General features: G+C 36.5%; 1 protein-coding gene across 6 annotated transcripts in view; it reads left to right on the forward strand.

Moving 5' to 3' along the window:
* The window catches only part of SLC41A2 (solute carrier family 41 member 2), a 104,382-nt gene extending 76,575 nt beyond the window's left edge, over positions 1–27,807 (forward strand). For all 6 annotated transcript variants that reach the window (XM_032493445.1, XM_032493448.1, XM_032493446.1 and 3 more), the window contains exon 11: positions 24,526–27,807. In XM_032493445.1, coding sequence (XP_032349336.1) covers positions 24,526–24,711 — 186 coding nt within the window. In that variant the 3' untranslated portion in view covers positions 24,712–27,807. The remainder of the gene's footprint in view (positions 1–24,525) is intronic.

The following is a 27,807-nucleotide window of genomic DNA, read 5'->3' on the forward strand; positions in this document are numbered from 1 at the left end:
GTGCCTTGTGCACAGAAAGAAAAGATTTTAAACTTTTATATGTTAACCTTATTTGTTTAAAATGTCTATTTTCTTCTATTTTTAAGATCGCTTTCCAGTAAACATAATCTATTAGCACAATGTTAAGTAAGCATTCTCATTTACATTGGAAGGGCTGCATAGTCTAAAGCTTTTGGAGATTACTGAATTTTTAAAGCACAGAGTGTATGCCAGAAAGAGAAAGTAATTCATACAGAGGATCTAACAAGAGAAGAAAAGTAGATGAGATAGGGTTAAGAAAGTAGATTAGGGCTGATGTAGAAAGGCCTTAAATCCAGATAAGGGAGACAAGAATCTACTCATAAAATAACGAAAACCCTGTGAGTTAATTGATATTTGTAACTTTTCTCTAATGCTTGAGATTTTATTAAAAGTTACCTACTAAATCATTCATTCATTCATTTATTCATTCAGTAAACCATCATTCTACTTGATGCACGGTGGGTTTTAAATCCCAGGATGAATAAATTCAGACGTTATCCTCAAGGACTCATAGTCTGGAGGGAAGACTACTACATGAACAAATAACTGTATTATAATGTAACATAATATTAATGCTGGGAATAGGTACGCATAATTTGCTGTCAGGGCTTGGAAGAAAAAGCAGTTGATTCTACCTGGGGAGTAATATTTTTCTGCTGTTCATTAGGGACGAAGTTATTTCAAATACCCTTTTTTACTACTGGCTATCTTTATTGCTGTATGTGATACGGTCATTTATTATAATTTATGTTCTCCATATGTGTAAGTATTATGAAAAAGATGCATTCCTTAATCCCATGGGCAATATTTAAGAAACTGTTCTTTGGTCTTTTAATAAACACACCACTTTTAGAGCAAATTCCTATTTGTAACTTTACCTCTTCACCTCATGGATTGATTTGACATTTATGTTTATGGTTCTGTGCCAGTATACGATCATGTATCATTTCACTTAAGTTAGTGAAGGATATAAGAAATTTTTCTGAATTTATAAAAATACTAGATTTCAACCTATGCTCACAGTATACCTAGATGTCTTTTTTTAAACCTCTGACCTAAATTCTGACCAGTGAAGTTTGAAAAACTGAGTTGAGGAAAGAATATTAATATCTCTGTGTCTCAGTTACCCCCTCAATAAAATGGGAGGAACACAGACAGTCAAACTTCGGACTTTTCAGTTCTGTGATGTGCAAAAGCGATAATGCATTCAGTAGAAACCATACTTCACGTTTTAAATTTTGGTATTTCCCAGGCTAGTGACATCCAGTGTGATACTCTCTTCTGATGCTGAGCAGTAGCAGTGAGCCACGGCACCGAGTCAGCCGCATGCTCATGAGGGTAACCAACCGATACACTTAAGACCATCCTGTATCCAAACAACTATTCTGTTTTTCACTTGCAGTACAATAAATTACGTGAGCTACTCTAACACTTCACTATAAAATAGGCTTTGTGTTAGATGGTTTCGCCCAGTTGTAGGATAGTGTAAGGGTTCCCAGCATGTTGAAGTCAGGCTAGGCTATGCTATGGTGTTCAGTAGGGTTGTATTAAATGCATTTTCAACTTACAGTATTTTCAAATTACCGTGGTTTTATTGGGGTGGAGCCCCATCATAAGTCAAGGAAGATCTGTGGTAGTTCCTACCTCATAGGCACTTTTGAGGATTAAATGAATTAATTACATAAAGCTTGCTGTGTAGTAGATGCTATATGAGTGTTACCTGACACTGCTGTTGTTGTTATTAAACAATTATAAATGGTGAGCCATTGATTGCTGAATGACAATTGAAATTTTTTTTACCTTATAGTATTGAGTGAATCTTCTTATGTGTCTTTTATGACTGTCATTTTTATGGGTTTTAGTTTTTGTTTTTTCCCCCAAAATCAGGTATCTGCCAGAGTAGATCTTTGTTTTTGTACCTGACATTGTGCATTATTCCAACAGAACAGCTTAGAATCACACTGTAACTTCTCAAATCAAATCTTCGTGCTCTGACACTAACATATATAACACATACACAAACACACACATTCGTACATCTCTTTGGAGACTAAGGTTAGATGGAAGATCTTCACTTTTTCCTGCATACTTCATTCAAAGATGGACAGAAAAAAATAGATACTTTTTTTAAAGATGAAGACTTTCACAACTTAAGACTCAACTTTTAGTATTTTTACTTGGTTGGGTTCCTTTTTCATCTGGGTAAATTTATATTCAAAACCTGGGTTTAAGTTCCAGCTCTTACTCACATATTTCAGTACACACCAGTCTTCTTATCACTAAACTCTGTATTTTGATTGACTATTATATAGTAAAATTTTCTAATATGTGTTTGATTTCTCCCCATCCAGATTCCTACCTCCTTGAGGGTAGAGACCAAGCCTTTTTTCTTTTTGATTTTCTCCATAAGACATGATAGAGTGTTTTTTTAATTCTTGATATTTCACCCTCTTCCCAGGCTAATGTTCTTTAAGGAAACCCCCACCCCCGCCCCCTAACTCCCCAGTCAACTAAATGAAGGAAATCCTATGGAAGGAAACTTGATATTGAACTTATTATAATGACATAGTAACAGTTCTTTGCAGTATTTTTGCTTTTACTCAGGTATCATCTCTCCCTGGAAGCTTTTCTTGAATACCTAATTTGGTCTAAGTGCCTTTATTCTCTGTTCTGGTGGTGGTACCCATGAATACCATTATCCTAGCTTTTCCACATTGTATTGACATTATCTGTTTGTGTGTTTGTTTTACCCATTCTAGAGAAAGGGTCTCTGTTTTACTCATGTTTGTATCTCTAGCACCTAGCCTCATCCCTAGTGCTCAATTACTGTTTGTTAGACTGAATGACTATATCTTGTTAGCTCTGTCTCCCCTTCAGAAGGAGAAAAGTATACAACTGTATTTAGGTACCAGAAATTCCAGAAAAAATGAAAAAAAAAAACTGAATTTTCTTCTCCTTGCTCAAATTTCCTCTTTCATTGACATAGGTATTTAAAATAAAAGCAATGAAAAATAAAACAAAACCACAAATGCTATCAGCATTCAGTCAAAATTGTAAGAATTTACTAAAATGTTTAGAGATGAAGTGACTTGATATCAAGGGAAAGTGCAAGTTTGGCTTTAGATAAGGCAAAATTGGAAATGAGTTGAAAATTGATGAAGCTGAAGGATGGAACATGAGCGGTGTAGGGATAATTTGTACTATTCTGTCTACTTTTGTATATATTTGAATTTTTACATAGTAAGGAGTTTTAAAATGAGGATTTTTCAGAGCATATTGACTTTCTAATTTTGATCCTGTAGCTGACTATTTCTTACTGAAAGTGAAAAGTAAGAAGACAACTTGAGTTTGAAATTGTTTGAGACTTAGAGTGGTTGGGTTCGTGTCTCATTTTGCCATAGGTGCCCACTGACTCCATTTTTTGAAACTTTTAAAAAAATTTAACAATCTACTTACATGTCAGTTTCATTGTTTAGGTGTTTGTTGTGTGTTTTGAGAGTAGAAGGAACCTAACAAATGTGATTTTGTTTTGTGACATTAAGGCCACTGAACCAGAGTCTGTAGATGTGCTGGACTGTACTCTTACTCATATTCTTACGCAGTGCCCAAGAGCAATCAGAGTGGTTGGAATATGTCAAGGCCAGAGTAATGTGCAAAAGGCATTCATATTTGGTACACCCCTAGCCACACTGCATTTTGAGTTTGTTTTTTTTTTTTTTCCACATGAAGAATGGGTTGGCACCAAGGTAACCATACTGATTACCCATTATACCTTTTGTGCCGTCAGTCAGCATTCATGAGACTCTGGCAAAGGGCACAGTTGTTGGGTTTAGAACGTAATTTTTCTTCTGTATCAAACTAGCCCACTGAACCCACAACTTCAGAGAACCAGAGTGTACTTTCTTCTCCAAATTTAGAGATGACTGGGTTCTTTCCCTCTAAGCGGTCATTTCCCTGCCTTCACATCTTACTTATTCAGATACTCCATTGACTGCTCAAAACCTGTTAATTTGTGAAATCAAAAGCATAATATGGAATTCCAGGCTGTGGTGGACCTTGTTGGCCTTCCTTCTAAGAGATGCAGAAGGGAATTTTGATATCCTCTTCAGGGTTTTCTGTCTGTAATTCATTTGTTTGCCTTATTCCCTATGGCCTTTTTCAAGGACATAATACGTGGATAGCATAATAAACCGGAGAAGGTACAAAGGTAACTGTCAGTCAGATAAACAGAGTGGCAATCTCTTGAGCAAAGAAAAAACAGCTGTACATTGTGGTTCATTTCCCTATTTAATTTAAAGCCTCTACTAGTTCCCCTTTGTGTTTGAAATCCTAGTATGCTTCCTTTGTCTATAAAGAGATAAAAGCTTAAACTTTGGATGACATAACCTACGGAAGGCAAAAAGATAGGCCCATTTGGAGTATATTACTTTTTTTTTCTGCTGGAAAATATTTCAGTAGGAAAGAAGAATGACTTTTCTAGCCCTAGGTGCCTGTTAAATTCCGGCAAAGTGTTCATTAATATAATTCAATGAATCAAAACTATTACTAAATGAAAATTTTAACTCCCGTTTTTAAGCAGTGATTGTTTCATACAGAAAATTAGGTTATTAAGAATTTTGCTAAACTTCTAGAAGTACCCAATCCCATGGGAAATTAATGTGAAAGTTTGGTTGTAGAAAATGTGCCTGTATCTGTTTTTTAATGTGGGAGAGACAAACGTTTCCCTTAAATGGTGGAATGACAGATTCTCAGTATATAAAGGTGAGAATTATAAATATCAGGATTTTATCACATATGTAGTGCACTGTGCTAGTCACTGTACAAAGAAATAGAAGATACTGTCCTTGTGCTGTAGGATCTTCTCTAAGCTGTGGGAGATGAGGTTTAAATGCATGGGATAGTTTAGAGAGGAGCCTAAGACTTACCTTCTTATAACAATAAGTTATAGGCATCTTCCTGTGTAACTTCAGAATCACACTTTGTGCCTATGCGTGGCTTTCATTCTTTAAAAGTGCTTTAATACTTTTTTTTTTTTGGAAGGGAGGTTCAAAGTTTACATTACACCTGATGAGAAACTTGAATCCATATCAATAAATGTGAAACTGCCCTTAGCAAAATAGTAATACTTATACTTCCTATTAATATAATTTTGAAAGCAGAAATCTCCTTAGTTTTTATTACTACCTTTCAGTAGGCAGTGTTTGGTTTTTTTTAATTTTACACTTATGTACAAGTTGCACCATCTTACACTTCCCAATAGATTCTTAGTCTCAAGAATAATTATTCTCAGCAAATCCCAAGCCCAACTTAAATGAGCAAGTGAATGCCCTTCATGAAAAAAATATATAAACTGGATATTGATGATTGGATGTCCTAAGAAGTGTTTCTGTTTTATAAGTAATAGTTCATGGTTATTTTGAAACCTGTGTTTGTGACATGAACATGGCCACAACACAAATAGTACAAATTGAGAGCAAACGTCTTCCATTTCTCATCTAGTAGAACATGGTAGTAGAAATATGGTCTGCATACTTACTAACAGAAGCATTGCCAGTGTCTTAGTTCTGAAGTCACATTCATGTGATTCAGTGTCATTTAACTGTGAAGACATAAAAATAAATGTTTTCCCAGAAGAAAAATATTTATAAACCTTATAAATCATCATGTACTTCACATACAAAGGACAAAGGAAAGAAGAGGGGAGGTAAGATCCCAGTATGCAGAACACTGTAGAAAGATCACAGAGTCTTTAGAGTCAGACCTGAGTCTAAATTGCTGCTCTGCTGCTTATTTTGTGACCTTAGTCAAGTTTCGTAACACCTCTGGCCTTATTTTTTCCCTACCTCAGAGGATAGTAATGAAGACTAAGCTAAGGCAAATAAAGTACTTGGTAGAGTTCCTGGAACATAATAAGTTGCCAATAATGGCGGTAGCTGCAGTATATCTTCATTATTGTCATAGACGCCTTTTTTATCTTCCTCTCTTTATTGGAGCTGGTTATTCAGTGCCCTGAGGCCTTCTTCATCTCCTCACCATTCTCCTTCCTTTTGACCCCTGTTCTTTACTGCAGGACCCCTTTTTCTTGCTCTTCTGGTGAGTGCCCTAAGCTTCAGATACCACCCTTTCCTTGCTAACTCCCAAACTGATAGATCCAGGCTGGGCTCTTACATCTTCAGTTAAACGTTGAAAACACATTTCAAACTTAACATGTCTAAAACTAAATTATTTCTCTCATAATCTTTCCCCTATCAGTAGGGATGGTAGACAGGAAGCTGCAAGTGAAAAGATTTAGTCTGTTTTTCAGTTAGAAGCTGTCTGTTTTTATATTTGTTCTGCCTAAAACAGTCTCCTTCAGATTCCCAGGTGCACTCTGTGTTCTAGTATCTCTTACTTTACCTGGAAGTCTATATTTATCTCTTTCTGCCATAATTTGACTTGTTATTTTATAGTGTTCAGCTATATTTCCTCTTCATCTGCAACTTTTGGAAGATAAAAAGAACTGGTTCTCTTCCATATAAGCCAGTCCATCTCCTTATCACGTAAGTTGTTCATTCTGAAAATTTTCCATCTCTGACAATTCCCTTCGTGAGGTTTAGTGATCTGAGCCACTTTTTCAGTATATATGAGTTTCAAAAATGGTAATAGCAAATATTTATATAGCATTTATTCTGAGCCATGTGCTGTCCTAGGCACTTCACATACATGAGCTCACTGAATACCTACCACTACCCACTGAGGCAAGCTACACTGTTAGTTCCCACTTATAGATGAGGCAGTTGATGTGGAGGGAAGTTGAGGGACTTGTCCAAGTCCACACAGCAAGATGGAGTCTGGATCCAGCCTATGCTCCTAACCACTGTGTTTTACAAGAATAAGTTTGACACTTTGTTTTGCTCTTAGTGAGGGTCAGAGTTTTTAAGATGGCAGTTGCTGAAGGCTTAAAGCTGCCTCTTCTCTCTGGTTTCATTAGATCTTCATATTTCTTCCAGCCAGGTGTTTTGCCTTCTAAGGACATTTGTTACACAAAGTTTACTCAGGATCTGTGCCTACAGAAGTCAAGGAGGAATCCAGTCAAGGACATAAATATGTCCGGAGAGAAGGATTAAGTACTGCGGAAGCTCCGTAGTGGGAGAGGTCTTTTTCCTAGGTAGGGAGGGAAGCTTTCCAATGGATAAAATTTTGTTTTGTGGAATCCACAGAAAATGCCATTCAGCAGACAGGAGTGACATTAAATAAATGAGAAAACTCAGGATATTTACAGCAATAGTAAAAAATTTTCTGGAGTATATGGTTTATGCAAGGGAATGATGGAGAATAAACTTGACGGTTATAGATTGTGGCAGGATCATGAAGGACCTTGGAGACCAGACTGAAGAGTTTGGTTTTTGTATAGAATAATGATTTTCCACTTTTTTCCACTCTTGACGAACTTGAGAAATCTAATCCAGTCCTGTGATGCAAGGTCATATATTATGAAGGGGCCTGGGCTTTGGTTTTCACCACTCACTGCCTGTGTCGGCTTAGTGAAGGTAATCTCACATCTGTTTTCTCATCTGTAAAGAGAGGCTAAGAACAGAACTACCTTGTGGGTTGGTGTGAGGATGGAATGAGATAATGCATGTAAGGTGCAGCTGTTGTCTTAGCCTTTTAATATCATCATCGCTAGTAGCTGTGGATCACCGGGGCAGTGAGTCTCAGGGTGTCAGTGAGGGGATCGGAACCTGTGAGTCTAGCATTGAGTCCCTACCATGATTCTGCTACCCAACTCATTCTTTGGAGTCATTCTTCTGAGTAAAGAAAATGTAGCCATACGGTGGCAACGTAGCCATAATTGGAATCCCAGGATAACCACCCAGTAGTTGAGCAAGTTAATTGGCTTAGCCCTGGGCAAGTTACTTAATTCTTTGGGGGTCTTATTGTTCTTGCCTGTAAAACGAGGAAAATGATTCCTCTTTGCACAGCAGTTATAATGTTAAAATATCTGACACATAGTAGGCCCCTATTAAATGGTGTGATTATGTCTTTTTTTTATTATGACGTTAACTCAAATCCCATTCCCAGATGACATCTCAAAGGAAAGAGCTAAGCAACCAGGAGATTTTAAAAGGTTGCCTAACTTCACTCACCTTTCTTTCTCATTCTTCAGGATTTAAATCCACTAGATTCCAACTGGAAAGTAAAGATCTCTGTATTCTTTCTATGTGACTGTTCTGCTTCTGTCTCTAAATTGGTTTCTGTCTGTCAGCTTGGGTTGAGGGAAAAGTGTGAAGAGAATGATAAGGGAGGTGCAAAGGGAGGATCTCCAGTTGGAAGATTTTTTTTTAATAGTTGTGAAAATACCTCCTTTACCTTTGGGAGTTGATTAATATGGTTAAGGTAGGAAATTAAAATGGGTGATTTTTTTAAGATTCCTTTTTAGCCCTGTGATTGCATTTTTGTGATATAATAGTGTGTTATTCTGTTATAGCTTAGGTGTAGGGTTTTAAAATTGAGACACTTTCCTAAATCCATATTTATGACTCATTCTCTGGAGAGATATACTTGGGCTCCAGGCCAGTAAGCACAGAAGATGAAATGACTGCCTGCCTCATTGGAGGCACAGTGTGCGAAAGCCCTGTGTAGCAAGGCGTTGAGAAAGGGAGCTCTTTTCCTTCCTGTCAGGGCTAATGAGGATGCAGTTAGGACCAGAGAAGCTAAGCCCTCTTTTCCTAGTGCTCTGGTTAAGATGTTACTGCCTGTCTTCTGAATTTTGCTGAGATTGCAGACATGACTTAGAGGAATTTTCACATCATCTACAAAAAAAAAAAAAAAAAAAATCTTATAACACAGCTATGTGAAAGCACTTAATTGAAAAGCATAAAAATCCTTATTCAAGAAATTTGCCAGAATAAAATCTCGATTGCTTGTGATCCCAGAATATTCAGCCAGAAAATACTGACCTGAATGATTCTGTAATTTAAATTTGGTTTTTGTGATTTAAAAAATAAATGTTTAGCACCATACTGCTTTTTTATTTCAAAGCTAAGTGACTGTGTTAGTTCTGCATAATAAAGCTAATCTAAATTGGTTTTTTTTTGTACCATCTAGAGAAATGTGTAAAAGCAAAAAGTCTCTAAAGATTTTTGCATTTATTAAAAGGGACCTTTAAAGGATATCAAAGGGTGATGAGACCATCATTCAGTGTCCGAAGTAAAAAGACAAAATTAAATGTCTTGCTTACTCTTGTAAGGGATCTGTGCTGGGATCAGGCAAAATCTCTCCAAGGAGAGCAAACCAATGGCCTTTTATAGAGTTTTAGAGAAGCATGGAGTTCAGGGTTGGGCAGATTTTTAAAAGCTTGAGTAGGCTGGTGTCATCTTTAGAGGTGTGGATATTTGGGTGTGACTACTGTTGTTTGGTTGGTCCTCAGAGTTACATTTATTAAACTGGATTTATTCCTAATTGGCTACTTCAGAAGCAAAGACTATGACTGAGTGGCTTCCTTCTAAAATGCTTTCGGTAAGGCAAGCTGTTTATTGATTGAATGAATTTGAAACCACTTTTGGTGGCTTCTTGTTACCATGACTAAAGATCAGTCTTTTCCTAGGGATGTGGGAATGTTTTCCATTCTCAGTCCCCTCTTTTGTTCCTCACTCAGTCAAAGCTGCAGGATATCAGTAAGGATTATCCAGACCTTCACCTCACGTGTTGATTCTTCTTGAAGATGGGGTATCTGATTTTCAGTTTGAGTCAGTCAGCATAATTTCTTTGTGGCGGAGGGGTCTTTGAATTTTTTTATTGAAACATCTGATGGTACAGTAGCTGGGTCGAACATTTGAGACACTGGACAGTAATATGTGTGAGATAAGCAAGAATTAGAAGTATTGTTAAGAAGGGGCTACAGTACACTTCACTTCCATAACCTCAGATTTTCCAGGCCTGACCAAGAAAACAAGTCTCAGCGATTTCCTAGGTAACCAGGGAATAGCTTTTCTTTTATCCTACCTGTAGGTTGTCTTTATTTCACCTGTAACGTTAATTCATGTGTAGTATGAAATGTTGGCAATAGTTTTGGTTGGCCAAAAGAAAGTCTAAAAAACCATTCTGTTATCTGTAACTATAACTTCTTTTGCTGGTCTTGGGTAGAAGCTGTCTACTTTGTGCAGTCATCTCTTCTCTCTGAGAATCTTGGGTTAATAATTAACTTCCATAAATCATCTGCTTCGGGAAGTGCTCTGGAGAATGTCAGTTTAGGTCTCTGTGGTGTTACATTCCAGCTCTGCCAAGGGTCTCTTCCATTTTTTTTTTTAACATTTTTTATTGATTTATAATCATTTTACAGTGTTGTGTCAAATTCCAGCATTCAGCACAATTTTTCAGTCATTCATGGACATATACACACTCATTGTCACATTTTTTTCTCTGTGAGTTATCATAACATTTTGTGTATATTTCCCTGTGCTATACAGTGTAATCTTGTTTATCTATTCTACAATTTTGAAATCCCAGTCTATCCCTTCCCACCCTCCACCCCTCTGGTAACCACAAGTCTGTATTCTCTGTCTGTGAGTCTATTTCTGTCCTATATTTATGCTTTGTTTTTGTTTGTTTGTTTGTTTTTGTTTTTTAGATTCCACATATGAGCGATCTCATATGGTATTTTTCTTTCTCTTTCTGGCTTACTTCACTTAGAATGACATTCTCCAGGAGCATCCATGTTGCTGCAAGTGGCATTATGTTGTCGGCTTTTATGGCTGAGTAGTATTCCATTGTATAAATATACCACTTCTTCTTTATCCAGTCACCTGTTGATGGACATTTAGGCTGTTTCCATGTTTTGGCTATTGTAAATAGTGCTGCTATGAACATTGGGGTGTGGGTGTCATCCTGAAGTAGATTTCCTTCTAGATACAAGCCCAGGAGTGGGATTCCTGGGTCATATGGTAAGTCTATTCCTAGTCTTTTGAGGAATCTCCACACTGTTTTCCACAGCGGCTGCACCAAACTGCATTCCCACCAGCAGTGTAGGAGGGTTCCCCTTTCTCCACAGCCTCTCCAGCATTTGTCATTTGTGGATTTTTGAATGACGGCCATTCTGACTGGTGTGAGGTGATACCTCATTGTAGTTTTGATTTGCATTTCTCTGATAATTAGTGATATTGAGCATTTTTTCATGTGCTTTTTGATTATTTGTATGTCTTCCTTGGAGAATTGCTTGTTTAGGTCTTCTGCCCATTTTTGGATTGGGTTGTTTATTTTTTTCTTATGGAGTTGTATGAGCTGCTTATATATTCTGGAGATCAAGCCTTTGTCGGTTTCACTTGCAAAAATTTTCTCCCATTCCGTATGTTGTCTTCTTGTTTTACTTCTGATTTCCTTTGCTGTGCAGAAGCTTGTAAGTTTCATTAGGTCCCATTTGTTTATTCTTGCTTTTATTTCTTCTAGGAGAAAATTTTTGAAATGTATGTCAGATAATGTTTTGCCTATGTTTTCCTCTAGGAGGTTTATTGTATCTTGTCTTATGTTTAAGTCTTTAATCCATTTTGAGTTGATTTTTGTATATGGTGTAAGGGAGTGTTCTAGCTTCATTGTTTTACATGCTGCTGTCCAGTTTTCCCAACACCATTTGCTGAAGAGACTGTCTTTATTCCATTGTATATTCTTGCCTCCTTTGTCGAAGATGAGTTGACCAAAAGTTTGTGGATTCATTTCTGGGCTCTCTATTCTGTTCCATTGGTCTATATGTCTGTTTTGGTACCAATACCATGCTGTCTTGATGACTGTAGCTCTATAGTATTGTCTGAAGTCTGGGAGAGTTATTCCTCCAGCCTCTTTCTTTCTCTTCAGTAATGCTTTGGCAATTCTAGGTCTTTGATGGTTCCATATAAATTTTATTATGATTTGTTCTAGTTCTGTGAACTATGTCCTGGGTAATTTGATAGGGATTGCATTAAATCTGTAGATTGCCTTGGGCAGTGTGACCATTTTAACAATATTGATTCTTCCAATCCAAGAGCATGGAATATCTTTCCATTTTTTAAAGTCTTCTTTAATTTCCTTCATCAATGGTTTATAGTTTTCTGTGTATAATTCTTTCACCTCCTTGGTTAGATTTATTCCCAGATATTTTATTACTTTGGGTGCTCTTCCATTTTTTCCCCAGAGGATAGCAGAGTGTGTTGCTAGTTCAGGCTCATTCAGGGATTATGTTTTATTCATCATCGTTGACTCAGCATCCAGCCCCTGCCTGGTACAGTAAATATTTATAAAATGAATTTTCAGCTTTATATTATTCTTGGATTATTTTTGGCATTTCAGTTATATTTCTTCATTTAGATTCTGATCTCATTGAAAGCAATAACCATGTCTTGTTCTACTCTGAATGCTCCAGAAGGTTTATCACAGTGTTTTGTATGTTAGATATAAGTAAATATTTGTTAAATTGGATTCGGGATATATTGAGTGTACTTTGTTTGGGTAATAGGGCAAATACTTGACAATGTTCCCCATCTAAAAGAGATAATAGATCTGTTGGAGAGGTGAAACATACACACAGAACAATTTGAAGAGGATATCTTTTTTAAAAAGCAGTGTTATATGCTTAACAAGTACAAATAAAATATTTATGACTGCTTAAGCGTTATAACAATGTAGATTAAAAAAAAATCTTAGCCAGTTAAACAGAATGCTAAGCTTTAAAGTTATTTTAAAAACCAAAGTTTCACAATGAAATATAGTGTATTTCACTATGAACAGAGCAGGAATAATGAATGATCTACGCTTTTATGCAACAGTACATTCACAACAATATTGTGACTATCACAAACATGAGGTCAAGCAAAGGAAGCCAGACACAGAAAGAGCACTTAATTTACATTAGAAACAGAAATGGGCATTAACAGCTTAAAAAAAAAAAAAGTAAATGAAGCTTGATAACTAACTTCTGCCAGAATAGAACTGAGGCAAAGTGGGGAACAATAGCTTTTGGTGGGTGATCATGTTCATTCTCCCCCTACCCTGCCCCCTTTGATAAGCCACTGTTCTTGAAGACCTCATTTAGAAGAATATGAGCTAATATTTATGATGTCTATTAACTGCCAGACATGTGTTTTGTTTACATTATTTCATATAATCCTTTGAGCAATCCTCTGAGATACGTATAGCCTTCCCTACTTGCCAAGTGACACATACGAAAACTGAAAGCTTTAAAAATTTGCCAAAAGTAATAGAAGTAGTTAAGTGGTAGATAAAATGTGCACTTAGATTTGTATTACTCCAAAGTCTTTTTTCTGTCTGCTCCATCACGGGACAAGTAAAAGGACCGAGAACTTAACCTGGTAATTTCATTGTTTGCTGGTGAAGGATGACGGCAAGAGGCTCTGTACTCTAGGGCAGGGAGCAGCAAACTTTCTGTAAAGGGCCAGGTAGTCAGCATTTTAGGCCTTGCAGGGCCACATGGCCTCTGTCACAAGTCCTCCGCTCTGCCATGACATCACAGAAGCAGCCATGAACAATGTGTGAATAAATGAACATGGCCATGCCCCCAAAACTTTACTCATGGACACTGAGAACTGGATTTCATATCATGTTCACAGGTCACAAAATACAGTTCTTCCTTCCATTTAAAAATGTAAAAATCGTTCTTAGCTTATGGGCCGCACAGGTGGTAGCCAAATTTGTCCTGCAGGCTGTAGTTTGCCGACGCCTGCTCTAGGCTGTTGCTGAGAAGAAAACTCTACCAGAGTCCTTGTAGATTTTTAGGCATTCCCTTTCTGGACAGGTTCAAAAGCTCAACAGACATTTGTCAGACCTCTCCTATGTGCAGCACATTGCTTCTTGACATACAAAGATGACCTCTCCAACCTATGCAATTTAAAAGAAAATAACATGAAAGTATAATTACATACAGTAAAATACACCCATGTAAAGTGTAGAATTTGATGAGTTTTGACGTATGTGTGCATCCATGTAACAAGCACCACAGTCAACATATAGAATATTACCTTCATCCCCAAAAGTTCCCTCATGCTTCTCTGCTGTCAGTTCCCCTTCAAGCCTGGCCCTAGGCAACCACTGATCATTTCTCTGTCACTATAAATTATATTCCCCTTTTCTAGAATTTCATATAAATGAATCTAAGTATATACTCTTTGTTTTCTCCTTGTTTTACTCAGCATATGTTTTTGAAGTGTATCCATATTGTTACATGTATTAATAATTTGTTCTGTTTTGGTCCTTAGTATTCCGTCCTATGAATATATCACAGTTGGTTTATCCGTTCACCTGCTGATGAACATTTGAGTTGTGTACAGTTTGGGGCTGTTGTGAATGAAGCTGCTATTAACATTTGTGTACAAGTCTTTGTATAGGACATATGTTTTTATTTCCTGTGAGCAAATACCCAGGAGTAGAATTACTGGATCTTATGGGAAATACATGCTTAACTTTATAAAAAAAAAACTGCCAAGCTCTTTTTCCAAAGTGATTATACCATTCTGCACTTCTCAAAGCTGCTTTTTCTTAGCTGTTAATTAATTAAGCATGCTCCTTCCTTTGTATATCCAATTCTAGTCTCTTCTTTTCTCTATATTCTGTCTCTAATGACTACACCCTTCTTTATCAAGAAAAGATCTATTTTCTAGGTTTCAAATATCTTAGTTATTTCTTTGCCCCTTCCTTTAATCCCCTCCCATAAAAATGGGTTATCTTCTTTTCAGGGTTTGTTTAGCTTTCGTACGTCAGAGAAGTTCAGAACTGTACTTCTGATTCTTTTACCTGCAAAATTTTCTTTCAGGTAGTTTTCATTTTCAAGTGATATCCATTACTCAGTTCCTATAGATTTCACTGTTATCCTTTTAAATCTGTTCTCTGAGACTGTATGTTACCTAGTAAAGGGGAAAAACAGATTTCCATACTGAGCTCAGTCAAGGAAGGGCTTTTTGGTCTTGTTTCATGGGGATATTTTTAGTCTATTGAGTTTTGTTTCTTATCATAAAGCAACACCTATTCATCATTGTATAATTGTCCATAACCCCCATACTCAAAGACTACCACCACGAATATTTTCATGTGCTATTTTTTTTCATGTTTCTCTGCATGTTTATTTTTTTAACATTATTTTTATTGATTTATAATCATTTTACAGTGTTGTGTCAAATTCCCGTGTAGAGCACAATTTTTCAGTTATACATGAACATACATATATTCATTATCACATTGTTTTCTCTGTGAGCTACCATAAGAGCTTGTGTGTATTTTCCTGTGTTATACAGTATAATCTTGTTTATCTATTCTACATTTTGAAATCCCAGTCTGTCCCTTCCCACCCCCCGCCCCCTTGGCAACCACAAATTTGTATTCTATGTCTATGAGTCTGTTTGTTTTGTATTTATGTTTTTTGTTTGTTTGTTTAGATTCCGCATATGAGTGATCTCATATGGTATTTTTCTTTCTTTTTCTGGCTTGCTTCACTTAGAATGACATTCTCCAGGAGCATCCACGTTGCTGCAAATGGCATTATGTTGTCCGTTTTTATGGCTAAATAGTATTCCATTGTATAAATATACCACATCTTCTTTATCCAGTCATCTGTTGATGGACATTTAGACTGTTTTCATGTCTTGGCTATTGTAAATAGTGCTGCTATGAACATTGGGGTGCAGGTGTCATTTTGGAGTAGGGTTCCTTCTGGATATATGCCCAGGAGCGGAATTCCTGGGTCATATGGTAAGTCTATTCCTAATCTTTTGAGGAATCTCCATTGTGTGCTATTTTTTTTTTAAATATCTCAAATTTGAGTAATATATTGAAAAGACACTCAATAAATAGTTTTGAATGAATGAATATTCTTTTTTTCCAGTGAAATGGTTTGCTGGACAACAGTCTTACTACTTGAAAAGGGGGTGGCATTAGAAGCAGGGCCATCTTTGGGCTACAGGCAGAGGGCAAAGAGGAAATACCTAAATTGTTTAGGGCCTGATCTCTGCTGATTGCATCTTTCCCTTATATTCTATGGATGTTAACAGCATTAAAGTAATTTTACTTAGTGTGTAGTAGAAAATCAGTAAATGTTCATTTTCTCTAGCTGTTTATATATGTTTTATTCTCCTCTTTTTTCCTTATTATTATTAAACTAAGAAATATCTTATTTAGTTTGACTTTTTTCTTGATTTTCAGGTTGTCATATCATAATATTAAGTGACATTAGCTATCATTGGTTCTTTGCATGATTGGAAGGGAATGACATGGTCAGATGAGGGAGTGACCAATGACAGGAATAATTGGGCCAGGATTAATGAATGCTCAGCCAAAAATTACTGTGTTTTTTAGAAAAATTTAATTGTATGTTAACTATTGAATAGATAAACAATAATGGCATGCGTAAGGTATAAAGAATAATAATACAATGAACACGAGGACACTCACCAGTCAGCTTGAGAATTATAACACTACTGGTGCCTTAGTACCTGTGCCTTTTAAAGCTACCTATGCACTCCTTTTTCTTCCTCAAAGCAAACTATTGATTCTGAATTGCATGGCTGACAAGTTTTTGCTTTTCCCTATGACTTAATGCATTTATTTGTATGCCTAAGAATGTATACTTTCAGTTTTGCATGGTTTTGAAACTTATAAATATGGAGTCATAGTGAACTTGTGTTTAAGCGGCTTTCTTCTTTTGCCCAGCATTGTATTTGATATTCATTCATATGTGGAACTGTTGTTCATCTCTTTTAGTTATACAGTATTCCATTGTATGAATATTCCATAATTTATTCATCCATTCTTTTTTTTTTTTCATCCATTCTTCTTTTAATGGACTTACAGGTTGTTTGTAGTTTTTTTGCTATTGAAAATCGAGGCTATGAATATTGTTGTATGGTCTCCTGGACACATTCTAAGGGGTTTTTTTGGATAAAAGGTCATAACCATTTTTGTGTCATGGACTCCTTGGGAACTTCAGTGACTATTACCCCCCATGTTCCAGCTCATAAAAATAATTCACACCAAAGAAAAGATGCTTTTATCTGTATATCAGGAGTAGATTGAATTCCTGTTGACCGATATCCTTAATTCTTCTTAGCAGATGTTTAAATATTGGATTTTATTGAGTAGCATATCCAATCTGGGAATTAGAGAAGCATATTTTCATAGGGGAAATAAATTCAGCCTTTGCAAGTGAAAGCTTAGGAAGAACTGTACTAACTTGCTATTTGTGGTGTTTATTTGTGTCCTCTTTCTAAACATTTCTCTCCCCAAGAAATCATCTTTCTTCACACGACACACAAGGCTGTTACTGGCAGCAGGACACTGAGGGGTAGTTGCATGAGAATGTTGATTCTAGCTCAAAAAAGGAGCTGGCTGAGAGAATTAGTATCGTCCAAAGCAAATATATATTCTTGTGCTTTATGTATTTATTTAAATTCCAAGCAGTACATCTAGAACATGCATAATTAGCTGGGGCTACAAAGTTGCCTTTTCAGAAGATATATTTACCCAAAGAAGTTATGCATATTTCATAAAAAACAGACGATGTAAGAACACAGTCTACCCTTGGTTAGATTTTGGGTGTGTTTTCCCAGTGAAAAAGCATACATTTCTTAAGTAATCATTTTGTTTGAAAATAATGCATGTTGCTTTAAGAAGTATCTGATACTTATTGTGATTTTGATTTACACAGTGTTCCAAAAAAAACACTGATATCCTTTGTTAATTTATAAAAACATTAATAAATTTAAACCTGCTTGAACTTTCAGTGGTCAAAATACCTTTAAAAAGAAATTGCATGGGAAGGGAACTTAAATAAATTCCTTTACTAGACTAAGAATGTGGGTAGGGGTGGGGGAAGAAACGCAAAGGTAAGAGCAATCACTATGTGGTTCATGACAGCAAATTTCTTACTTTTGTACTTTAGACCCAGAACATGTGGAACCATAAAGTCATCCACTTTAAATAGAAGCCCAAACGAAGGCTTCTGAAGGCTAAAAGTCATGTCTGTATTCCAATTACTTTTTAAACGAAGATCATAAATTCTGAGACAGAGTAACAATCAATGGTCAATGATGATAGTACTAATATTTATTGTACCAAATATTTGCTTAACCCCTTAAATGTATTATCTCATTTAACTTCTGTGACCAGCCTGGGAGTCTCATTTTAGAGATGAGGAGACTAAGACGTAGAGGTCTTTTCACTTGTTAACAGTAACACGGTTACTCAGTGGTTGAGCCTCTTCAGTACCCAGCCACTGGTTTCAGGCTTATCATGTGTAAATATTCTGCTGGGAACCAAGAGATCAAATAGAAAGAAGACATGGTTTTCCTCTTCCAGGGATTTACTTGTTGAATCCCTAGAATGTAACAGGTAAGGTGTCCATGTTAGATCAGTAGCTTTTAAACATTTTTTACTATAACCCTAAGTAAGAAATATGTTTATATTGAAATAAATGCACACACACTTATGTGTTTTATTTATATATAAATTTATATAATTTCATAGCTGAAACAAAAGTTTTGTGAAATATCCTTACTGTGTGCTATACATGCTAATACTTTTTTTTTTACATGCTGATAGTTTTTATTCTGTTCCATTGTATTCATTTTATTCTAGATATTTTATGTGTGTGTAAACACTAGACACTAATACTCTAGATACCAGAGCTCCTTTGGCTCTTTCTTCTGTTATTTATCTCTCTACTGTACTTGTATTGCTAATACTGCTCTATCAATTTAAGAAATTATCTGTGGACCTAGAGTTATGCTAGTGAGGATTTAGCTATTTTATCCAAAGCCTTATGTCCCTAACTTTCATCCTTCTAATGTAGTAATGCTCAATTTTTATTTAATAAATAAGTAATAATTATATTGTAATTTATATATTATCATTTATCACAGAGCCATATCATGTATTATAATTTATTTCCTTTCCTTTTAAGTCTCTTTAGTTTTTTTCTGGAGGTAATTGCCCTGTGTTTTTCACTTGCATCATTTTCTGTATACCTATCCTTAATTTTTTGGCCAAGTGCTCCATCACAGCTATCACCCACCTATAATTAGGCTTTTGCCCCAAAACTCTATGTTATATTAGATAATTGCTAATTTGCCCTTATCCTGGAGCACCCTGTCCTCCAGCTCTGTCTGGATTCTGTCCCCAGCCTGCTGTCCAGCTCTATCCTGGAGCCTTCCCTCACTCTCTCTTAGGTTGGCTGTTCTATTTCCAGGATCCCAAGCCTTTGTCTTTCTTGGTTCTCTCCCTCATTTTGCATCAACCAATCTTCAGGAAAGTTCCAAAGAAAGAGAACATGGGAGAATTTATCTAAGTACATGCATGTCTTAAGATATCTTTAGTTTACCCTCAACACTTGGTTGATAAATTGGGCACAGAATTACAGATTAGAAATACTTTTCTCTTGGGACTTTGAAGGTATTGCTCCCTTTTCTCCCACTGCTGCTGTTGAAAAAGTTAGATTCTTATTTCTTCATATAGGACCCTTTTTTTTTTTTTTTTAGAAACTCATAGCGAGTAGTTAAGTTCTTTCTGTGTGTCAAGCACTGTCCTAAGTGTTCTGCACTACTTAATACGCCCATCATCCTCTCCATGAGTTAGGGGTTGTTTCCTCTAGTTTACAGGATGGTGACTGACACGTGGAGAGGCTAAGTAGCTTGGCAGTGGGACAACTGTTGACTGGGCACTTTACTATTGGAGGATTGGGGCAGGGGCAGCTGGCCATTTTGCTGGGAGCCCTCCGGATTTGAACATCCAACCTCCTCCCTGGGGAGTTACATGCCTGCCTGCCACTGTTCTTGGAGGAAAATAAAGGTCTGAAGGAATTCCACTGTTAACTGCAGATTTCCAATTCAGCCTCATTCTCAGCCAGTACTTCATAGGCTAGCCTAGTATCCTTGAGGCCTGAGTCTTTCCCATTCAGTTTCTCCAGAAAACATCTCTTTATTCTCTTACCTGGGGAGGACAGTTGCCAGAATGCTGAGAAAATGCAGACATTTGCTTACTCCATTCACAGACTTCTAAATAATCATTTGGTGTCAGCCTCAGCACCACTTGGTACTTACAAATCCAAACTTTCATGGATGCTACAGGGCATACTTACTGCCTTCCTTTCTCGGCAGCCCTCTGGATAGGTATTTAAGTTGTAGCTCAGGCAGCCCTGGTCAGTGAATTACCACTGTCCCAGCTGCTTACACTTTGTATTACAAAGTACAAGTGTACAGGAGATTATAGGAAATAAGACAGCCATGTACTTACCACCCAGCTTTAGCAACCGTTAGCAGATTATTTAAATAACTATTTCAAAATGATCAATAAAAATACATTATATATGTGGTTGGTACCTCCTGTGTATCCCTTCTTGGTCTCATTTCATTCCCTTCCCTAGCAGTTATTAGCATTCCAAATTGGTATGTATCGTTGCCATGCATGTTTTTATACTATTGCTACAGATATGTGTATCTATAAATAACACATTGTATTGCTTTTAATACTTATAAACCTTATTAGAATCACATACTGTACATAGTCTTTAACTGTTTCTCATTCAACCTTATGCTTTTGAGACATACTCATATTGATTCATGTAGCTCTTTTTCATTTATTTTAGCTTCTATAAAAGTGTTCAGTTGTGTGATCTAAGAGTTAATTTAACCATTCTTCTGTCAGTAGACATTTTAGCTTATTTCCAGTTTTTGGCTTTTACAACAACGATGCAGTGAATACTCTTGTACGTTTCCCTTAGTACGTATGTATACAGAACAGCCACAAGGACACCCAGATATTGGTCCCCTCAGTCCTTGGGGGCCACATAGGACCTGGGGTCAGCAGAGCCCCTTAGCCAGCCTCCTCTAGCCTACATAGCTCTATCCTTTTGCCTGTGCTGCAGAAGGGGAAAAAAAACAGTTTGTATGTGGAGTTGCTGAATGGAGGGGATACACATCTTCACACTTGATAGACAGGGCCACTTTGCTCCCCAAGTTGTTGTGCCAGTTTGCACTCCTGTTGCCAACGTGGAGTTCTGTTTTATCAAAACAGTGTACTGTACCGATGGATACGAACTTGAACTTTAGTGTTAGACTAAACTTCAGTGGAGGAGTTTGAGCCTGACTCCACCTATGAGCTGTGTGATCTTGGGCAGGTTTCTTACACTCTATAAAGGCCTTTGTTTTTTCATATATCAAATAAGGATAGTAAAAATCCATAGCATATTAACGGAGATGTTTTGAAAATTAAATCAATTCATACATGTTAACCTCTTTGAACACTGCATGGCCCCATAACAGGCCATTTCAAAAACAATGTTCACTGTTACTGTCATTTAAAAGTTGATTTCTGCCAGTCAGATGGATATGAAATGGAGTCCAATGTGGTTTCAGTTTACACCCGTATATTATGAGTGAGGTTGGGCATCTTTTCATATGTTTATTAGAGCCTTAGGTTTCCTTTTCTCTTCTGTTGGATTATTTCTTTTTCTAATGAACTGTAGGAGTTCTCTGGATATTCTCTCTAAATATTTGGAATACCAATGTTTTGTCAGTTACATGTAGTGCAGAGATTTTCTTTTTTCCAAGCCAGGGGCATGATTTTTAATTTTACTTATGGTATTTATTGAGCCACAGGAATCTTTAATGTAGGTTATAGACTGTTTATAAACTGATCCTTTAATATACTATGCATTTTATTTATGAAATGATTCCCTACATTAAGGCTTTGAAGATCTTTTCTTACATTGTCTTCTTAAACTTTCCAAGTACTGCTCTCTATAGTTGTCTCTCCCTGGATCTCACCTGGGGGAATGAGGTAGGGATGCCGTTTTCTTTCTTTCCACATGAGCAGGCATTTGTCCCCTGAGTAGGGGGTGACACACCTTTTTTGTAAAAGGCCAAATAGTAAATATCTCAGTTTTTGTGGGCCATGTAGTTTCTGTCCCATCTACGTGATTCTGTTATTGTAGCCCCAAAGCAGGTCACTTACCTTCTCTGACTCACTTTCTCCAAGTGAACATTAGAGATAATAATAGTACCTACTTAATAAGACTGTTGTGAGGACTAAATCATAAACTAGATACACAGAATGTTAAACAAATGGGTAGAGTTGTGTTCCAGTAAAATTTTATTTATGAAAAACAGTCAGTAGGTTGAATTGGGCCCATGGCTGTCGTTTGCCAGCCCCCATTCTAGATGAACCTCCCATTCAGTCTGAATGTTATACTAGGAGTCAGTGAGTTGTATGTCATGTGTGTATGATGTACATTTTCTAAATGTACATAAATATAGCTTTAATACATTGTTAATGTATAAATATGTAATGTTATAACACATATATAATATGGATTATTTGTTTATATTTCCTACCAATCCCAGAGAAAATAGCTCCCCTCATTGTCTTTAAAACTGTTGTTTCCTCCTGCACGTATTACTCACACAGTCAGCACATTTCTTTATTAAGCCTTCATATACTTCAGTCATACAGGGTTTACTGTATAACTTGTTCCATTTATAGATAGCTCAAATTGTTTTTTTTTTTTTAAGTTGTTTTGGTAACTTTTATCCTTTACCCTAAAACTCTGGTGCTGTGTATTATAAACTGGTGTCTGCTGACAGAATAACCTTCCTAAGTTTACATCTCTTGCCCCCCTTGCCCAGGACAAACAGTCCTCTTTCTCGCAGGAGTCTCTCGTATGACCTTGTCTGCAGCTGGTTCTCATGCGTTCAGTCAGCTCTTGAGCGTCTACTTTGTGAGCTCGTTAGTTTGCTGGGCACTAGAGACATGGGGGTGAACAAGTCCCTAACACGCTGCCTAGATGTGACTGGAATCCTCCAGGCCCAGTGGGCTGACACCCTCTCTGGGTCTGTACATTACACTTTTATTAATGTAACCTGAGGCCGTGCCACCTTTTTACCTTTCCCTTCATCTTCCTAAACCAAGGCTCCTGCTAATTATCTCAAAGTTAAGTATGGCAGGTATTAGGCCCTTTTGGGTTTTGTTTTCTTCAAATGAGGAAATTGAGGTTCAATGGTAATAAGTTTGCCCAAAAGGTATAGAGCTGATAAATGGCAGAACTGGGAATCAAATCCAGACCTTATGACTTCCAAGTGCAGGAATATTTCTAATATTCCATGCTTCCTGCACATGCAAACAGATTGTCCTGATGAAATGTTGTATGATTCGCAGTCTTTGCCAGTGAAACACTAACGAAGAATCAACCTCATGCAAAAGAAAATAGGACTTAAGTACAACCCCTCTCTCTGATGGACGTCCAAAGACATCTGCAGTTCACTCCTTTGGGACAGGTGTATATCTCTCTGTTTGGACAAGGTGTCCGAGCTAAAGCACAGCACACAGAAGTTTAGAAACCAGGGCAGACACCTTACTTCCACAGCCTACTTGTCAGAGCACCGAAGGGTAACAGACCCTGGGTGAGGCTAGACCTGGGTGGGCCTCCTCCTCTGCATACCCGTGTTCTCACTGTCCGAGAGTCTGCAACTAGTAACAGCAGTGACACTGCTAAAATCTACTAATAACAGGCGTCTATTGAAAGTTTATTGCGTGCCCAGCCCTGAATTATTTAGTCTGTTGTTTAACCCTCTCAGCATCCTCACGAGGGTAGATGCCATTATTATCTCTCATGTTCATTTGGAGAAACAGAATCAGAGAGGTTAAATAACTTGCCCACAGTCAGCTAGAAGGTGTGGAGGAGTGCTCTTAACCACTGCACTATACTTGCCAGCTCAGGCCCAAGCCAGTCAACATTAACCTCTCTAATTCCAAATCCCTTTTATACTTCAAGAGTTTGAAAATTAGAGAATCTTCTTACTTTAAATGGATCAAAGAAAAAAACCATTTGTCCGATCTCAAAATTCACAGCATTACAAAGGTCTTAATATTCCTGATCTCCTAGAAAATCCATGTTATCACCTTCATATTTGAACAGCCATTTGAAATATTTTGACTCTGTCCATGTCTGTATCTATACAGACAACTCATTCCTCAGTTCACCTACCTTCTGGCTATTGTTCTAACTATTGCACTGGATTTTTCCTTGACAATCCACTGAGGGCCTCATAGTTAGTAATTAAATGAATGATGCGTTCTCCATCTTCATTTAGTTTCATTATACCTGCAGTAGGAGAATGTTGCTCCTTATTTTAGTTTTTTATTTCCTTCTTCCTATGTCTTCTTCCTTCTTCACAGATTTATCACATAGAAAGAAGTTGACATGTAACAGTGGTTTGGCAACTGTAAAACAAACACTGTTAAATATAAGGATCATTGTGGTTTTGGGGAGGCTAGAAGAAAATGAAAAGATGTGACAAGTTGAAGAAAAATGTTATAAATTGCAGAGATACATAGGTTTTTTTCCCTTATGAAAAGAAAATATTCCTGTCAATTATTCTTTTCCAGAATGGTTCTTGAGTTAGATGCTGTTCCTTTGAGAAAGCAGTGTCTTAGCCATATGGCCATGTTGTCTGGGCTGGGACCATCCAGGCCACAGCAGTAATTTTTGGTGTTCTCTTCTAGGTGTTTACCTTGCTGTGGATTGCCGACTGGATGGTCCATCATTTCTGGAGGAAAGGAAAGGACCCAGACAGTTTCTCCATCCCCTATCTGACGGCACTGGGTGATCTGCTCGGGACAGCCTTGTTAGCCTTAAGTTTTCATTTTCTTTGGCTTATCGGAGATCGAGATGGAGATGTTGGAGACTAATAAATCCTACAAATTGCTCTCCAGTTACCAAGAAGGAAAACACAAGACAACCACTTATGGCTCTTTTTCAAAAATTTTTATTCAGTAGTGTGACTTCTGCCAGGGTAATCTTCAGTTGACCTTGATTCCATTAAATGGCCTTAACATTTTTTAAGGAACTTGTGTTGAAACCAGAATGAACAGTATTTGTGCTGCTTTTCAGAGAATAAATGATAATTTGACGTAGGCATAGATCCAAGCTCAATCCCTGAAATTAATTAAATAGGAAAGAATATAGGACATTTACAATGAATAATTTAAAAACCGCAGACAGTAGCAGAAATGTACTGTATTACTGTTTAACTTATAATGCCATGTTAGAGGAAACAGAGTTCTGGTTAGTCTTTCTTGTCTCACAGATGGGGTGAACTGCAAAGCAAACTTTACAATGAAAGGGGCCTGGTCAAGCTTTTAATAGTTTTAACTGTGCCCACCTCTCTGCCCGCTGAGGGTAAATTTACCAATTACTTGCTCCTAACCTGATCTCAGTATGTTCTGCTGAGTGTGAGACAAACTCACTTTCACCTGCTTGTATGTGCCAATTTAATTTAATTTAATGCTAATTTAATTTCAACTCTGCAAGTTCTTGGCAGGCTACTCTTTAAAGACAGAATGGCCTTTAATGAAAGTGAGGGGTCATTTTTGATCACTGATCTGTTGAAAGAATGTTGATCTTTTTCAGAAGACAATAGTCAAAAACAAGATAATCTGAGCTGCATTTATAAAGACAAGATGCTGTGAGAAATCGTCAGAGTGTATGTGTGTGAGAGGGAGACAGAGACTCTTGATGGAGAGCTGAATCTTGGACTGTTGATAGCAAAGATGATAGTGCTGTTGGCATATTAGCATTCTAGAGTTACTCAGTAACACATTTTATTGTTACGCTTTTGTCATTTGGTGCAAGAATTTTGCTTCTGCCCAGAATTTAGTATTTCTTATACCTACATTATAATTAATACTTTTCTTATTTAAAAAAAACTGCACTATTTAATATAACTAAGATACAAGATTTAGAATGAACTAATGATTCATTTGCTCTTAAGAAGTCTATTGAAACTTTTCAGCTTACCATTTTAAAAGAGGGGTTGGTGGGTTACTTCAGTTATTGTTCATGCCTGTCCATATCATCTGTTTGCACAGGCTGATTTGTACATGAGACACTACCAGGTACACTGCTATGTTTCTCAGATATTTTTTCTAAAATCCTGATCTATATTCCAAACACTTGGCCAACACCTTAGTTATTCAATAGATAAGCATTTTTATATTACATATAGTTCATTTAAAATAAATACAGAGAAATCTCTGAAGACTGTCAGATATTTAGTAATTTAACTGATAAAGGGAAGAAGAAATGCACATTGACTTTGATCATTGTGGTTTAAGTTGTGAGTTAGTGTTAACATTATATAAATAGTAAGTTGTTTATAAATATATTGGGGGAAGTGTTCCTATTAAGCTCTTTAAAATAAGGAGACTGTGGTTTAGAGTTATATATTTTTGCTTATTTTAAAACTTCAATTATTCCATTCTTCTGCCTTATAATGAAGCTTTAAAGGCAGAGAACTGAACTAATTATAGAATTTCTCCTTTGGAGAGTTATAATGTCACATAGTGAACATTCTTATAAAAGAAAGAATGATTAAGTTAAGTTGATGAATATTTAGCATCAAAGATTTTTTATTTTTAAAAAATCCGTAAATAATTTCTTTGATTTTATTGTAAAGCATTTGTAAATTACTTATTTACATTTGGTCTATATGATTCATAAGCATTTATATTTCCCAATGACTTCTGTTTTGATTTTTTAACATAAAAAGAACACAGCAGACCACATTTTTAAAGCATTTACCAATAGCAAACCACATTTTTAAAGCACTTACCAACAACTTTAATCTAATGCATTACATATTGCAAAGCACATTCAGATACACTGTATTATTTAGTACTCCCAACAGTACCTGTGAAATAGGTCAGGTAGATATTCTTGTCTCTGCAGCAGAAGAAACTGAAAATCAGAGAAGTTACGTTTTTAATGTTGTACAGCTGCAAATTGCCCAAATTGTGACTAAAGTCCAGGTCTCCAACCTCCTAGGCCAGTTATCTTTCTAAGACCCTCCAAGTGTACCAAGAGTACCTAACTAACTGAGAGGAAATCAACTGGAGAAACAGGATTTTCTAAAGTAGAATAGAGTATTGCTACATCTTTCTGATTTCAGACAAGGGAATCTTCATTTAATGTACCTTGATGGTAAGTATAGGCAATGCTAAATTATTCATGTTCCCAAGGCCAAGGAAAACAAAGATAAATGAAAATTTTGGAAGAAAGAACAATGCCTTATTTCATAGAACATTTAATTGTCACAGCCCTTCCCAGATCTAGCATTTTTCATAGATGCTAATAAGTAATTCGATGACTGATTTGAGTTCTGTCCCCTTTCTCTTTTGCTACCCAATATTGGTTACAGTAGCAAAATGTCCAAAAGACATGTAATGGGGGAAAAAAATAAAGGCATAGAAAAGTCAGTTACTAATTAGCTGAATTAACTTATAAAAGGGATTTAAATTCCTTTAAAAATGTTTACTGGTTTTTTGAAAGCCTTTATATACATATGGAACCAAAAAGATTACTTTCTTTATCTACCCACAAAAATCATTTATTATCAGTATTACTTAATACAAATTCACAGTATTTTTATAAGTTTGCCCTCTAAACTTCTTCCTTTCACTAATTTATCAGGCATTTTATTTAAACACAAATAATCTTTTCAAAAACATTTTTTCCCACCAGTCATTTTTTTAATGAAGTTTCTTAGAACCTGATAAAAATGAAAATTGACATAAATGTATCTTCTGAGAGACATCAAAAATTCCACAGCGTAGACTATCAATGATGTGGCCAAATGAAGTACATTTTTAAAGATCTTTCAGTAATTTTTGGGCTTCCTTGCCTTATAATACAGCTTTGGTATAGTATACCCATTTATAATGGGCATCTGCCATCTTTGAATTGTTGTAAACTCAAATAAGAATAAAATTTAAAACATATTTACCCGG

The sequence above is a fragment of the Camelus ferus genome, chromosome 12, assembly GCF_009834535.1.
Source record: "Camelus ferus isolate YT-003-E chromosome 12, BCGSAC_Cfer_1.0, whole genome shotgun sequence".
Taxonomy (NCBI): domain Eukaryota; kingdom Metazoa; phylum Chordata; class Mammalia; order Artiodactyla; family Camelidae; genus Camelus; species Camelus ferus.